This window comes from Planococcus citri, chromosome 2 (assembly GCF_950023065.1).
Source record: "Planococcus citri chromosome 2, ihPlaCitr1.1, whole genome shotgun sequence".
NCBI classification, from domain to species: domain Eukaryota; kingdom Metazoa; phylum Arthropoda; class Insecta; order Hemiptera; family Pseudococcidae; genus Planococcus; species Planococcus citri.
The window spans coordinates 39,167,260-39,183,940 of NC_088678.1; the positions used below are offsets into that span (position 1 = coordinate 39,167,260).

The 16,681-nt window shown below is 34.4% G+C and overlaps 1 protein-coding gene across 2 annotated transcripts in view; it reads left to right on the forward strand.

The window, feature by feature from the left end:
- Shal (Potassium voltage-gated channel protein Shal) overlaps window positions 1-16,681 on the forward strand; it is an 88,429-nt gene that overhangs the window by 47,608 nt on the left and 24,140 nt on the right. For both annotated transcript variants that reach the window (XM_065350108.1, XM_065350106.1), the window contains exon 2: window positions 1,187-1,349. In XM_065350108.1, the coding sequence (XP_065206180.1) occupies window positions 1,187-1,349 (163 nt within the window). The remainder of the gene's footprint in view (window positions 1-1,186; window positions 1,350-16,681) is intronic.

Sequence of the window (16,681 nt, forward strand, 5' to 3'; positions counted from 1 at the left end):
TCTGTGAACAATTCACATTTAACGAGATAAATGATGTAAAATGAATGGATTTGCGATGAAATGAAGATCAGATATTTATGAACGAAAAATTTTACTTCGCTGGTTCAAATAATTTAAACAGGAATACCTACTTTCCACGAGCAGGTAATAAAAATCAGACATTTTGTAGGGTAGCCTAATAGAAAATTACTACATTAGTAAGTAAGTAAGTAAGTACCATGAACACTCACAGTAAAAATTTTCAAATTGATAACATTCTTTGGTTATAAATTCTCTTTAAAGAATTCCCGAGTATGTCACTGCGGTATATAAAGCTAACGAAAACAATAACAAAATGCGTACCTAGCTATACGAATCGAATAATCATTTCCCTGGAGTACGTATTTTGCAAATTTCCACTTTTTTTTGGTACCATTTCTGCGAGTGGAAATGTAGTTTCATATAACTAAACTCGAATTTTTTGTCCAAAATTTGAAATACTTGAACCTATTGAAAAAAATTTCACCCTATTTATATTTGAAAAAAATTCTTACTCGACGTGTATGTATTTGAAAAGATATAAATAAAGAGCGAGATAGAGCGTGTGAAAAGAGAAAGAATCAAACAAGAATTTCAAATCAAATCAAAAACGTCCTCGAAAAAACCACGAAGCCGAGAAAACCCTTACCGATAAATAATTCACTTTCAGCAGACCCATTTACCCTATCAGCTTTTACACTGCAGTAAAAAACAATTTCATTTACAAATGTCATTCAGAAAAGCTCGGACGAGAAAAAAAAATTCGCCCGGTATGAAGGGCCAATCAACGTGCAATAAATACGCATGCGAAATTACCACATATCATGAAAACATCTTTTACGCACGCCATATAAGTACTCAAAAAAGGACACCCTGTATGTAATGAAAAGAACATAAATCATGTTATACGTGCGGCCATAAATTTTCACCGTATGCTCGGAAAATAGGTTAAAGCTTCCGATCGCTATCGTTCTAAAGCACACACATACTACACCATATACGAAACAATAAAATACCACCAATCTGTTAAACTATATAGTATAAAAATTGATTAGTTTTCGATAAGAGATAGATATACCTACCATACTATAAGGGGGAGTGGAGGTGGGAGAGGAGGAGGGAGACAGACAAGCCATGTAGTGCTAAAGGTGTAATATTCGTTTTACAGGTATGGTGATATGGTTCCTGAAACAATCGCCGGTAAAATTGTCGGCGGTGTTTGTTCGCTAAGCGGTGTATTGGTGATCGCGTTACCTGTACCAGTTATCGTATCGAATTTCAGCAGAATTTATCATCAGAATCAGAGAGCTGATAAACGTAAAGCGCAAAGGGTAAGTTTATGTCTAGGTTTTTGCTCTCACGCTTTAATGTACTCGTAGCTCGTACGAATAACATAACTCTCAATTGGCTCAAGAAAAAGATGAGTTACGATCATTGGAGAACTTCCAGCTGGAATTTAACAATACAATTTCAAGATTTAGGCCTACCGTGATTTTCGTCTCAAAAAGGGCCAAAATTAAGAAATGCTGGCAAAAAAATAAATGATCAGAGCGCGCGTTGTAACATCATCCTTAATTCATAGCTGAGTAAATTTTTGTTCATCATCTCTGTGGAGAGAAAATTGCTGGCGATTTTTTAATTATTCTTACCTATACAGACGTGATGTTTAACAAAATGATAAAATAGGTAATTAGAGGGCTATCAGTTTTCTCCCATTTATTTCCTATTTAATTTGTCCAGGAAATGGAATAAGGGAGGAGGAGGAAATGAAATGAGCAAGGGAAACTCACAAAGGAACCTCTCGAGGTGTCCGCCTCCGATTTGAACGGGACCACGATTTTTGGAAAGAGCATGTTCTGAAACCCCCGAATTCAAATTTTCAGCTGCCCAAGTTCATTTTTCGATTTTTGGCGAATTTTTGAAAATCCGAAATTGACTATTTTGGTGATTTACGCTTTTTTTTAAAAAAATACGCACTTGTTCAATAAAAATGTTCAAAATAAGTCCTAAAACTGATATTAACCCCCCCCCATTCAAATTTCGCCATTTCCAGCCATTCTGGAGCCTCCAGCGCTATTTTTCAATTTCTCCAGAATTTTGAATTTGCTCCAGAAGGCGTGAATATGAAGTTGGGCAGCGAGTGGTTATTTGACCAGCTTTGTTTCAAAATAAAAATATTCAAAAATCAAAAATTTCCCATTTGCGAGAAAATTTTTGAAATTTGCGCGAATCGCAGTATTTTGTCATGAACAAACCCCCTGAGGCCGAATTCCGCCATTTTCCAGCCATTTTGGAGGCTCCAGCGCGATTTTTCAATTTCTCCAGAATCTTAATTTCTCCAGAATCTTCAATTTGCTCCAGAAGGCATGAATATGAAGTTGGGCAGCTAAAAATCGAGTTGTGTGTTATACTCTCTGTTTAACGAGTTTATCAACGTTTGAGTCGATTCTGGAGTGGACACCTCAAGAGTGTTTTTTTGGCCAGCTTTTTTTCAAAATAAAAATATCCAAAAATCAAAAATTTCTCGTTTGTGAGAAAATTTTTGAAATTTGCGCGAATCGCTGTATTTTGTCATTAATTAACCCACACGAGAGCGAATTTCGCCATTTCCAGCCTTTCTTGGGCCTCCCTTTAATTTTTGGATATTTTTATTATAAAAAAAGCTGGTCAAAAACCTACTCTTGAGGTGTTCGCGCCAGAATCGGCTCAAATGTGAATAAATTCGTTAAGCAGGTCGAGTATAACACACAACTCGATTTTTAGCTGCCCAACTTCATATACATGCCTTCTGGAGCAAATTGATTCTGGAGAAATTGAAAAATCGCGCTGGAGGCTCCAGAATGGCTGGAAATGGCGAAATTTGGATTGGGGGGGGGGATTAATATCAGTTTTAGGACTTATTTTGAACATTTTTATTGATCAAGTACGTACTTTTTTTTAAAAAAGCATAAATCATCAAAATAGTCAATTTTGGATTTTCAAAAATTCGCCAAAAATCGATAAAGAACTTGGGCAGCTGAAAATTTGGATTTGGGGGTTTTGGAACGTGCTCTTTCCAAAAATCGCGGTCCCGTTCAAATCGGAGGCGGACACCTCGAGAGGTTCCCTTGTCAGATGTGTCCAATGTCTATCGCTGATTTAAACAGCACAGAAATTTTTAGAAAGAGCATGGTCTAAAAACCTCCTATCATCCAAAATTTTAGCAGCTCAGAATAATAATCTTCAGATCACAAACTCCCAAAAAAATGAGCAGAAATTGAGTTTTAAATTTTTGTCAAATTTTTAAGAATCCAAAATTGACCATTTTCGGTGATTTACGCCTTTAAAAAAGTACTTATATTTACCCATCGAGGAAAATTATGACAAACGTTTTCCAATTAAGTATGAAGGTGCAGTGATACTATATGTATTAGCGACCTGTGAAAGCATAGGTACATATATAAAAATAGAAAATTACAGAGAACAAACAATTGAAAATTGGCAAATATTTTAGAAATTGCCTCGAAAATTAACACACTTGTAAGTGGTATGTGAATTCTGGGAAGAGCTGAAAAAAAATTTAGAGCCAAAATACGTAGCTAAGTACCTATTAAGAATTTGAAGTCTCGAATTAGGTGCCTGACTTTTTTTGTTACCTAGCGATAGAATAGGTTCTTCAAAAGAATCGATAGGTACCTACTTCTTACATTAGTTTTTACTTACCTACCTATCTACCTACATTTAATTTGAAACTTCCATGATTCACACTCGGGCAATAGAAAGAAATGACTATTCAATGATATATTATCCCGAATTTTCAAACATCAAATACCTAATTTGAACAAGAACAAAGTGAAGGGATGGAAGAGGAATGTTGAGGAGTCTTACAATGATTTTTTTCAAATTGGATAAGTGATTCGAGTTTCACAGCTGTTCAAATCTTGTATACGAGGAAAAAACGACGATAATCAAACTGTGGCGACAAATTACGTGAGAACGAAGCCTTTTACAGAAAAATTAATAACCTATGACAGTTAGGTACCAAGCAAATTTAATTTTCTACAATTTCCTTCATAATTTTTTTTTCGTACGACGTATGTCGTACAATTCACTCAACAAATCCAGTTTCATGAGAACTCGTGATCATAAATCTTCTTACATTTCAAGTTTGATATTATACCATCGGGTCGAATTTCTTAAAATTTCAGCACTGAATTTTGTATCACCCTCCAGGAGTTAATTGAGGAGGGGGTTAAAAACAAAATGGACCCAAAAATCGTATTTTTCGTCGTAAAATATCTAGATTTCGCCACAAAATTCGACTTTTACCCTTTTTTTAGTCAAATTTCAATTAGACGTGCCACACCCTCCCCCCCAGAGAGTTTAACTAAAGCCAGCGAATGTAAAAAAAAAACGACAGAAACTCATATCCGCCAGTTATTCTCAAATATTTTAAACCTTTTTTTTTCAACTCCGAAAAAACTTCCAGCATGAAATATTCTCGTATTTTTCCACACACGTGTCTACTCATTTTAAACCGAGACTCGTTGAATGGCTGAGATGTGCGGTAATTTCAACCATTCATCACAAACACAAAATACGTACACGGAATGTCATAACTGGAGAAAAAAAATTCCGCCCAAAAATCTCATTAACGATATTGAAAAAACTTGCGAAAACTCCGAATCCGGAATCTCAAAGGACTAAAAATTCTCCTGTATAAGAAAACATTTTTTCTTACATGATTCGCATCGTTTGAAAATGAGCAAATTGGCAACAATGTAGTCGTATTTTTGACCAATTGTTGTAGCAACCTACTCGTAATACTCGTGAGAGAAACACTAAGAAAAACGGAATCGAGCTAGAGATAAAAAATCTTTTATCAATCGACAAAATGGTTTTGAAAATATACGTTAGGATGTAAGTATTCGTTTCGTTACAACGATAAATCGTAGTCTTGGAATATAATTTCGTAAAAATACGCGCCGATAATAAAATATTCCTTTATAAATTACTCCGGGTTCAAATTAAATTTCAAACCACGCTTTTCCAGCCAATAAACAATTTCTAACGTCGGACCGTTTGTGCGGATTGAAAAGCTGGTTTGAAAAACACCCTCGTTGCGGAATCAAAACCAACCTCGAATTATTCGATTGAGCGTCTTAATTTTTCAAAACATATCGTTTTTGTTTTTTTTTTCGTCACGACTCTTGGAGGGAGAAGGTTATGGAATATGGCCATGGTTTTTGGTTTAGAACCAAAAAAAATGAGCTTTTATAAAAAAATTATCAGTCTTTGGTAGGTACTTTTTTTTTTTTAAATTAAATTATTTGACTCTACAGGTACCTAATTCAATAAAAATTTGCTCAAATTAAGGTATAAAACTGAAATTTGATTTCTATCTTATTTTCGACCTTCTGAGCCAAGTGGCAATTTGAAGTAATTCTGAAGCATCCAGTGAATGACAAATTGATTTTCTTGCACATATTAGAAAATTCAAAAATAAAAGACTGAAATGAAATCTAGCACTCGGTAACACAATTTACAACCCTTGCGACCCTTTTCACCAATTTAGGCACAAATTTACAAAACCCGTGATTATGCAAATTCAAATCCCAATTTTTTTCGAAAAATATTTTTTAAAAAAATAAAAATTCTTAGATTTGAATCTGCAGAAACTATTTTTGAAAATGGGTGCCAAAAGTGATCGAATGGGTTACTCATTTTTAAGGCTTATTTTATAGCCTTTTTTCCTGAACTGGTAATATCTCAAAATTCACTGGAGGCTCCAGAATGACTGGAACTATTGTAAATCGATTGGGGAAACTCAAAAATGTGATGTTAATCATTTTTTAACTGTCTATTTCAATTTTAACATAATTTTGGATTTTTTTAAGGAAAACAGGCAAAATCTAAATACTTAAAAATTTACCAAAAATCTAAAAATGAAATTTAACCTCTAAAATTTGACCTTGACGCTGTGTTTTTAAATGCTCTTCCGAATTTTCTGATTCAATAATTAATTTTCTGCTCGTTGAGATTCCTTTTTTTTATGAGACTTCACCTAACCACTATTTTCATTTTAGACTCTAAAGGTTGAACAGTGAACACTTTCTGACCCCCAAAACAAAATTTTCAACCTCAAAAATGGAAATTTTTCTCGACTTTGATAAAAACTATTTTTGCAATCATCACGATTGGATTTTTTTTACTAATAAATTAGGCTACAGGGATCTCAATAAAAATTATTTTGTTTCACGCTACCCTCAAAAATGTGAATTTTTGACTTTTGTGGGTATAAATTATTGTTTTAAAAAATATTAATTTTCTGTCCTACATCAAAATGTAAGCAAAATTTAATGAGATAAATTTTTATCCAAAACCAAATAGCAAATTAAAGAGATGCCTCATTAATCAAATTTGTTCATTTTTTGACCCCCACAGCTGGTACACATGCTCATCATTTTTTAAACCATCGCCGTATTTCTTGTTGTTGTTGTTGCATCCTTTTTGATTTATTATCTTTCTTCGCCAAAAGAAATCATTTCAACTTTTTTTCGCGTAGGACATTTTATTCTTTAATTTTCAAAATGAGCAATACGTTCATATAATGTACTTGAAGTTTTTTGAGAGGTAGACCGACTTGTCGTACTCAGTTATATTTCTATGACTTGTTTTACGAAACTGAACCTATCAAATAGAAAATATCCTAAAATAAAACACCTCGAGTTTTTTTTACCACTGAAATAGGTACCTTTTTCAATTTTAACACCAAAAAGATTGCGCAACATTTTCTAAATTACTCGAAATGTTTTTCATTTCTTTGCGAGTATATTTGATTTTTTTTTTGAGAATTCAATTGACGTACGTATAATTTTCGACAAGTGGCCCGCCTACTCGGCGGTTCTCGTAGGCGGAATGATGAAAATGGTGCTTATAAAATACAAGACGAGAAAAACGAATGAAAATTGTTGTAAAAATTTTGATTTTTTGATATTGTCGAAATTTCTCCATCCAGCGCGCTTCGTTTTGCGAGCAAGCGAGAGAATTTGATTCGAGCAAAAAGAAATCAAATTACCGTCAAAAAAAAAAGTTGAAATACCGACAATGAGAATTATATTTATAAATTTTTGTACGCTTTCGAAACATTTCGCAATTTATATGGCAATCAAGTCGAGTCCGCCCATGCAATATCTTCTTTGAGAGGCGAAAAAATTCTTCTCAATGGTCGATTTATCGTCTTACATTCGAACCAAGTTCAATAATGACAATAAACACGTGCATATCAGTCGTGAAAAATTTTTCAAGTACCGAAATGAAAATAAAATAAAAACAAAATTGGCAGATCCTCAAGTGCAGCAACGATTCGCAATTGACGTAGAATATATAGTATAGTATAAGTACATTATATAGTAGTAGGTAGGTACTTGGTAAAGTGTATTTTGAGTGAGTTGGTTATATTGCATCGTTTTTCTTTGACGTTTTGGTATATTGGTCGTATTCGTTATGATGTAACTTTTTTTTTTCAATTGTCGAATTGACATATTGATCGAGAGATATCTATAGCCGGGTATTTATTTATATACTTACAATTGGAAACATTCATCGACATCTATATTTGGGTCAAATTGTCCGGATTTTTACCGGAATTAAAAAAGAGTGAGAGAGGTTAGCGAGCGGAGGAGAGGATTATAAACGATAACAATAGATCTTGCTCATTGGGACTTGAAAAACGCGTCTCTCTCTTATAAATGACGACCGACGAGCCGAAGGTAGCGTATTTATACGTAGTTTTATAGGTTCTAATTCGTATAAAATTTATATCTTCTTCGGTACCGTAGGTACCTGCGTTTACGCGTAAATTTTACGATCATTTTTGAAACGTACGTTTATACTTACTTATCTTATAACGTATTCGTATATGTACGAGTATTATATCTTTCTGTATACAGTACCTACGTATAAGCCGTCTAGAAAACGTCTAAAAAGCACACCGCGAAACAGCTAGAAAATACTACATACTACCTCGTAGAATACGTGCAGAAACAAAATTGTCTGTTTGGTAGTTTGGGGAAAAACCAGGCAGGCGAAAAGAAAGAGATGAGTTGATGGTAGGGTGGAAAAAAGAGCGATAATTCGATTCGGAAAGGGATATATGTCGTTTTTTCATCAAAAAGCTATTCCATTTTGATGCATATGTCGAGTTTGGGGTGTAAATTGAATTTCGCGTATTATTGGCGTTCATCCGCACGTTAAAAAACGGTACGTAAATTTCGTTTTTAGTGGATATAAAAAAAAGGCGACGACTGGGGTATTAAAAAAATAACAGATTTAACGTACGTAGGTATAGGTATGTAGGTATATATTTGTAGTGTACCAGTATAGAGAGAACAGAGTATTTAAACACGAAGAACGTGTAAAGGTTAGTAATTTTTTTGATTAAAATGGCAACATTTGTTTTAAAAATAACGCTATGTAGAGCTTAAGATATCGATCTTTCAATGTTTCCAGTTCAGTTAACTTACGTTAAAGTAAACCCTTATTTCTTTTCACTTGATTGAAGAGAAGGAAAAACGTTGTATCGTTAGTGAACAATAAAGTTTATAAAAATTGCGCCAATGAAAATTTTTCGACATTTTATCAATGCTCGATTTTGTATGATGAGTGTGTGTGTACGTGTAGCTGTGTACCTATCTCACTACAATGGATTCAGGTAGGTAGGTAGGTAGGTAGTACATACACGTGTGGAATGACAAATGCATGCCTCATATTTTTAATGTAAGTATTTCATAAAGCGATTTTTGTCAAGTCGGGAACCTCGTATAGAAAATTTGACCACTCCCTTCCCTTCCAAAGTGGATATTTACGTTAACACAATTAAGTACAACCAGACCAAATTTCAAGTGCTAAAATTCATTTTTCAAATTTTGATAAATTTTTGAAAATCCCAATTTGTTTTGTTTTTTATTTTAAAAAATCCAAATTTGAATTGATCAGCAATGAAAAACTGCAATTTGGTTCATTAGATATAGTAACTTCTTTTAGAAGTCTCTCGAATAAAATTTATTTAACACTTTTTTTTTAACCTCCAAGAATTTTGAACAATTCTTAAAGCTTTCATAAGATTTTTTGGGTTGCCCAGTTTTGGGAAAGTGGCAATAAAAATAGCCAAAAAGAAACTCAGCATACATGATCTCGGTTGTAGGTATGTACTCGTATATTATCTTTGGCAGCCCTTTCAATCTGTGTTGAACATATCATCGATTAGAAAAGAGGGGAAATTTTCATGCAAGGGATCGTTAATTTTTAGATGAGAATGTTGAGTAAGATAAATACGCAGATGCGTGACGAAGTGATTTGTAGTTGAGAGTGGGGGGGGGGGGGGTGTAACTGAAATTCTCCCAACTTTTTTCGGCAGATTTCCCCAATTTTTTACCCAAGATCCCCCCCCCCCCTCGTAGATTTCTCCAGTTACAATTGAAGAGCTCTATTCCAAAGTGGGTTAAGTCATTTTTTCCTCCAGAAAATTCGTTCAAAGTTTTTGAAACTGAAATTTGTTCTGTTTCCAAAGGTCAGTGCACCTTTCCTTTCTTTGGACATAGAACAATTACTTGTAGAAAAATTTACTTTGAAAAATCGATGACTTAACCAACTTTTGAAGTGAAAATCTCCGTAAAACGTGCCTTTTTTTAAAATGACTTAACCCATTATGGAATAGAGCTCTTCAATTAAGCAAATGTACTACAAAATAGTTCGAACAAATTTTGGAAGCAAAAATGTTAGAAAAAATCGATACTTTTAAAAGTTGAATAATGATGCAAAAAGTTGATTTTAATAACTTCAACATTTGAAAATTTTAACGATAACTTTTAGACAATCATAGTATGTAATTCCGGTAAAAGTTTTCGAAAATTAACAATTTTTGAAATTAAAACAACGATGTGAGAAGTCAAGTTTTTTACCTCCAACTTTGGCTAGAGAAGAACAAGAAAATTATCAATCCCAAGCGAAGCGAGCTAGGACGAAAGCTGTGAAAAATCGATAATTCGAATCGTAAAACAACGTGGTTCTTTGAATTCTTCATAATGCAAGAAACTGGTTTTCATGGCTTCGGCATTTTTAGTTTTCTGGAAATTATAATATTTGTTAAAAATACGAATAAAGCCAGAACGAAGCGAGGGCGAAAGCTCCTGAAAATTCACAATTCTTCATATTTTTCAATACTTACCTACATATTTTATACGTTCAAAAGAACCAAATTTGCAAAAATCAGAAATCATTTCCTCTAATTTGCTGCGAAAAATGGGGCATTTTTTGTTACCTATTTCAGCAAAAATCGGGACCTTGTGGCAGTTTAGATTGGAATTCTAGTAACACACATTATTTTTGATGTGAGTTGGTAGGAGAAGTCAATTTTTTTACACTTGAACTTTGGTCAAAGAAAAGAAATGAAGAATGATCTGGCCCGAGTGAAGCCAAGGCGAAAGCTTTTGAAATTCATACTTCAAAAAGTAAAAACTCGTGGTTTTTGGTAAAATTCTTTGATTTTCCCACGTATGATTCTGAGATGAGTTTCACATACCATTTTTGAAACTTGGAATTACCACAAAATGTCATCAAATGGAGTTGGAAAGCTGAAATTTACTATGCAAACGAATTTCGATAGGTATCTACACTATACCTATGAAGTCGACTGCAGGTGGTTTCAAATCGTTTTGAAGTTTCCAACTAATTTTTTTTTTTTCAAAAAATGCCACAAAATCTGTCTGTATTAACTTTAGCACGTAATGTGTGTGCATAGTAAATTTAGGCTTTCTACATCCATTTGATGAAATTATTTGTGGAAATTTCAAGTTTCAAACATCTACTAGAAGGTTCAGACTCCAGAACTGCTGAAAATGATATGAAACTGTTTCCAATCGATTTGACAGGTCGAAAATTGGGGTATCGCAAATTTTAGCTTCCCCGGTCAATTTGGTAAAATTTTCATTTTTCTCCTCGTTTTTGGCTAAAATTTGATTTTTAAAAATTCACCAAAAACCGAAAAATGCACTTTAGCACTTGAAATTTTGGCTGGAGATGAATTTTTGCATGCTTTTTTGATCTAGCTTTGCCCAGTTCAAAAACTTTTGTGCGAGTCTTATGTTGGAAAGCAAAATTAGCGATTTCGGCTCACCTGTCAATCAAAACAGTCGCTATGTATTTTTTTTTAGTAGGGTCAACCTTTTTTTGGGGGAAAATTTGCTATAAAATGTTCCTTAGGATGTCTCTCTTAAGAAAAAAAATTGCTGCAGAAAATCGGAGGGGGAGGTGCAATTATTTCTATTGTCATATAATATGCCGGATAACCCATGGACTCTGGTTTATATGTGGGCTGTTCAGAAAGTCAGGTACACAATTTTTTTGGTAGGAAGGGTTGTACCTATATGTATGTAGAGAAACAATTCGTTGAAGAAGTTGCCGCGGAAGTGGAAACCTTTGATTTGCACCTCTTAGAACTTCATAAAACAACATTTTGGTGGTGAAAAGTTTGATGAACACAAAATTTTTCAAGTTTGAGTCAAAAATTTCTTTAAAAATGAGCGTGTACACTGTACAGGTTTTTGAAGAGGGAATTTTGAAATTGAAAATACGGTAGGAAAAAAAGGTCAAAGTGGTGAAGTGATTATGTCGAGAAATAGCAAAAAGTCTATATTTTAAGGTGTATGTATCACTTTTTCATAAGATACATTTGTTGATTGTTTTGAATTTTGTGTACCTGACTTCACGTCTTTACGGACACCCCTGAAACAACCAAGTATAATTGGTATGTACCTACGACTTGTACGAGTATTTCAACATCTGGTTTTAAAAATACCGTGTACCTAGCTAAATCAAAATTCATTTTTAAAAAGTTCAAAATTAAAATAAAAAGTCTTCGAAAATTAATTTGTGATGGCCCAATAATCTTATCTGAAAAGCCGCCATTTTTAGTCACCTCAGTTGGAAATATAAACACGATAATACACCAAAGGCTTGCGTTTCGCCTGCCTACACATCAGCTGATTCGTAGATGACTGATTTAATCATTTTACCACTAATCGATTCGGGTAAATTTTTCAAAAATCGTTTCTGCAAGTTTAAATCAAATCGCTATACTTACTTTGAGCACATTCTTTCAAGAACCGAAAATCAGACCATCCAATAAAAAAGAGTTCAACTCACGTTAGAGTATGCTGAGATGGTAAAATCTCTCCTCAATGAAGACATCTTTGCTGTACTGTTTTTATTTTATTCATTTTTTTAAAACCTTATGCCAAAAAAATACAGACGGTTCATGTGATAAGAAAAAACCGAATACCATTCAAGTGGGTGACGTGTACTCATCTGTATAGAAATTCTTCTCATTAAATCATATTTAAAATAATTTGAAACCCTCATTAGAAGAGTTTTAATATACGTAGAACTTCAAACTCTCCAAAATAGAACTATGAAAAAATCGCGACGTCGAAAATTTTTTTCCATTTATCTAATAAACGCTACGTCACTTACTAATATTTTTACCCGCGCAATATTTCTATCTCGCCACAGAAATACCTAGAGTGAAAGAGGGAGGGGGGAAATACTTTTTCGATAATTGAAAACACCATTTTCATCGAAGAAAATCATTTCCTTTCTTCGCTTTCTTTTTCCTTGTTTTGAAATCTGGACTGAAATAAAATCAGTATTCTTTCATCACGTTATAAAAATGGAAAACCGAACCTCTGGTCAGCTTTTTTTCCACTCGAAATATCTCAATTTCCGTCCAGACTCTGGGTTTGCGTGCACACGATAATATAAAATTGCAACCGTCGTCGGCGTCGTCGCCGCCGCGTCTCGTCTCACCTTTCCTATCCGTCGCTTGTGTAGCGAACGTGAGACTGAAATTATGACGTAAATTACCTTCAAAAAACTACTATAGTTTAGCGGCGAAGCGAGAGGAATAGATGGAGGTATGAAACAAAGCGTAAAAAAATCAATGTATTCGAAATACGAAGAATAGGTTATATACGCGTAGAGTGGCGGTAAATGGGAAAGAGAGCGAGAGTGAGATAGGGTAACCCTAACCCGGGTACGAGAAAGAAGACAGACGTGAAGAAGAGGCATAAAAATGACTCGTTAAAAGAGACGAAATTCCATCTCCGGTATATCAACGACGATGATGGTGTGTAACAAAGCGAACAGTTAATTTTACCAGCAATCTAGAGCGAAACTTTAGGCGGGAGTTCGAGAAAATTCGTATATAGAAACAAAGACCGAACGAGGCGGGCGCAGAAAAAGCTCGAGCGAACGAGCGAGTCAGCGAGAAAAACACATAGACATACAGATTCGAACACACGCGCGAATTCCTATACAGCAAAATGTATCGTTTATGTGATTGAATCGTGTAAGAAATGGGTTAGGCGAACGTTCATTATTTATTATACGAAGGACGACGTATATAGTGCTGTATTATTCGTACACTATACGAAAAGTCAAAACTATACTAAAAGAGGGTATTTTTTTCGGCAGCGTACATTTCGTATAGCTACCATATACTTTAGACTTACTCTTCGGTCGACTTTTTTGTTTCGTTTTTTCTTCTAAAAGCGTTTTGTAATCTGAGTTTCCAAGTATTAAACACGGGAGTGGTATCCGGTCTCCGACATGTGGAACAGTTTGGTTAAATATTTGCCGGACATATGTGGCTTTTGTAATTGGAGAAGAATTGCGTTGTTTAAAAATGTTACGACGTCTTCCGGCCACCCTTAGCTCTCTTGCGCTAAACAACTAAAATGGCACATCGTGTCCTACAAGGTCTTGAAAAGACTCGTTTTTCTTTCATTTTTCGACAATTCGATGCAAAGCGAGATAACCTAACGCTGAAAAAAAAATCGACCTACATGTAATATAATTCTAAAGGGGGGGGGGGGGTTCTGCGCCTGCTGAAGCAGGCTAACAGTAGACGATAGATATTAAATACCCGACGGATTTCATAAGCTTGTATTACCCATTTAGCAAAATCTCATCAGCGGCTGCGGCGCCGCGCCGTGGCCTTTGCTTTGTGCTCAAAATGAATTTTCATTTATTAAAGCTCGTTACCCTGGAAAAAATCCGCGACCGTTTACGACGATGACGAGGCAACCCGCCGAGTCAAAGGGGGGAGATATATAAACACGACGATTTGAAACGCGAATGTGAAATATTCGCTTGAAACGTTCGCGAGCGTGTTTTCAAATTATTCAGGCAACGGGAATGCTTTTCAAAACAGGGCGAAGAAGAAATAAAAAAAAAAAAAATACAGCGGAAAAATCAACGAGAATATAGAGAGTCGATTGTGTCGGAGTAAAATTTTCAACATTGCGCACAATTTACGAGTACGTGATTAAAAAAAAAAAAAAAAAAAAAAAGGAGGAAAAAAGGCAGTTGGCGATATAATAAATTGACGAAGCTTTATACGCAAAATCGTCTATCATACTCGTATACGCCGCTATACATACATACGAGCATGAGTATTAGACGAAGAGAGAAAATTTCCTATTATGTATTAGAAAAATTTACACGATAACTACGCCAAGCATGCATCCATTCAGAACACCATACGGTGAATTATGCTCATACTACATCACCAAGATTACGAGCTTGGTGCAAGGCGCAACGATGCAGTAAAATGTGCGCCACGGTAATGGAAAAAATTGTCTCTTAAGTGCCCACTTTTGAGCCATGTACTGTTTTTTGTTCTCCTTCACATATGGTCGAGTCTGTTGATGAAATTATCTTTTAAGAATGAGATTTTATGTGGTCGTCTGCGGAGTAAGTTCAACACGAAGGCTCGTTTTTGCAAGTGGCTCGATAGAATATGTGAGGTGTTTTTTTTATTCTTTTTAAATTCACTAATGTTTTCGAACTAGGTGTTCCAAATTTCAAGGCAAAACTTTGGCAGAAAAAAAGCTTTAGGTGCTATAGACTTTGGATCTCGAACCTCAAAATGTTTGATTAAAAAGTCAGATTATTCTTTTAGAATTTTTCAATTGCTGTTATACTAAATCGACAGAGCATGTCTTGAAATTCTCATGAACAGAATTTCAAAGGATTGAGATTCATTTTTAGATTTTTCACCAATTTTTGAACATTCAAAAAGTTGCTTTCTTGGCGAATTTCTATGTTTCTCACACTCATTTTTTTTTTAAATGAAACAATTTTTTTCAATTCTTTCTATACTGGAAAACATCCGTCATTGGAATTGGAATCATTCATTCATTTTGTTATCTGGAGCTTCCAAAAACTTCTCAGTTGAATGAAAAGAGCACTCAAGGTAGTATCTCGAAATTTCAACAAGTTGGCCCAAGAAGCTGAAATTCAACTCGCTTCACCTCCATCGATTTAAAAATGGTTCGAATCGTTTTGAGCAGCTTTAGAGGCTCAAACAGATTTTTGAAAGTTGAAAAGTTCGCAAAATTTTAGCCAATGAAGTTGGTAAGCTATAAAACCTTAATTTCAACGAGCTTAGTCGATTGCAGGCTGTTCAAAGCCATTTCCAAAATATCGTTTGGGCTAAAAAGCGTGATCTTGAAACCACCTACAATCGACTCAGGGTCATTCCATGTCAATTCGACCAAGAAGTGGTAAGGGGGGGGGGAGTCAGCGATTTTCTTGAAATTTTTCTTGTGGAAAGACATCTAAACTAGAGGGATGACCAATGGCGCAAATCGCAGCCCTCTATCCTTTTTTTAAAGACTACTAGGGGGTGTAAAAGTTTTCAGTGAACTTGAAATATCATCTTTTTCCGCTGTGGATTACTCGATAACCGCGATACCTACCAAAATGGAACTTTTCCCAATAGTCAGGGGTTTTGAAAGGCTTTTTGAGTTTTTGGTGATATTATAAAAATCAGTGTTGAGTGTTGCCATTTTTTTTCATACGAAAAATTAGCTCGAAGATTTCCAAAACGTACTTTTCATATCGTTCCAACTCTAAAAAATTTTGAAAAAAATATATTATGGACAACTTTTTATGCTGAATAACATATTAAATAATGTTATTTCGTAAATTCCATTTTAAAAAAATTGAAAGTTTGAGAAAAAATTCGATTTTTTAAAATTTAAAACAAAAAAAAGTTTTGATTGGTGAACTCAATGAAATAAACTCATCACAAAAAAATCAAAATTCGAAAAAATTCAAAAAATAAATGAATTTTAATTTTTTTGCTATGAGTATAATTTTTATAAACTTTTTCATGAAATACGTCAGGAAAAGGTCAAAATAAGACAACTGAATAAATTTAACCTTTTTCTGATGTTTGGAATTGAAAATTGAATTTTTTCAAATTTTGGTTTTTTGTGATGAGTTCATCAGAAGGTTCCTGATCCAAAATGATCAAAAATCGGGAAATTTAAAATACAATAACACTATCAGCACTGGGTTGTTCTGAAAGAGACGGATAAAGAGAGAATGCTATTAGGATTGATTATGATGATTAGTCTGAGGGGGGGGGGTTAAGGTCAGAATATATTCACAAAGAATAAACGTATCTTTCCTTATGGTTTTCCTGGATAGCTACATTAATGTAGTCTCACCTATTTGAACTACCAAGTATAGGCTCGACAATATTCACAACTGATAAAATAGTTAGAGTGCCTATTTAATTGTAGGCGCTTGCAATGCAATAAGAACTCAGAACTACTTT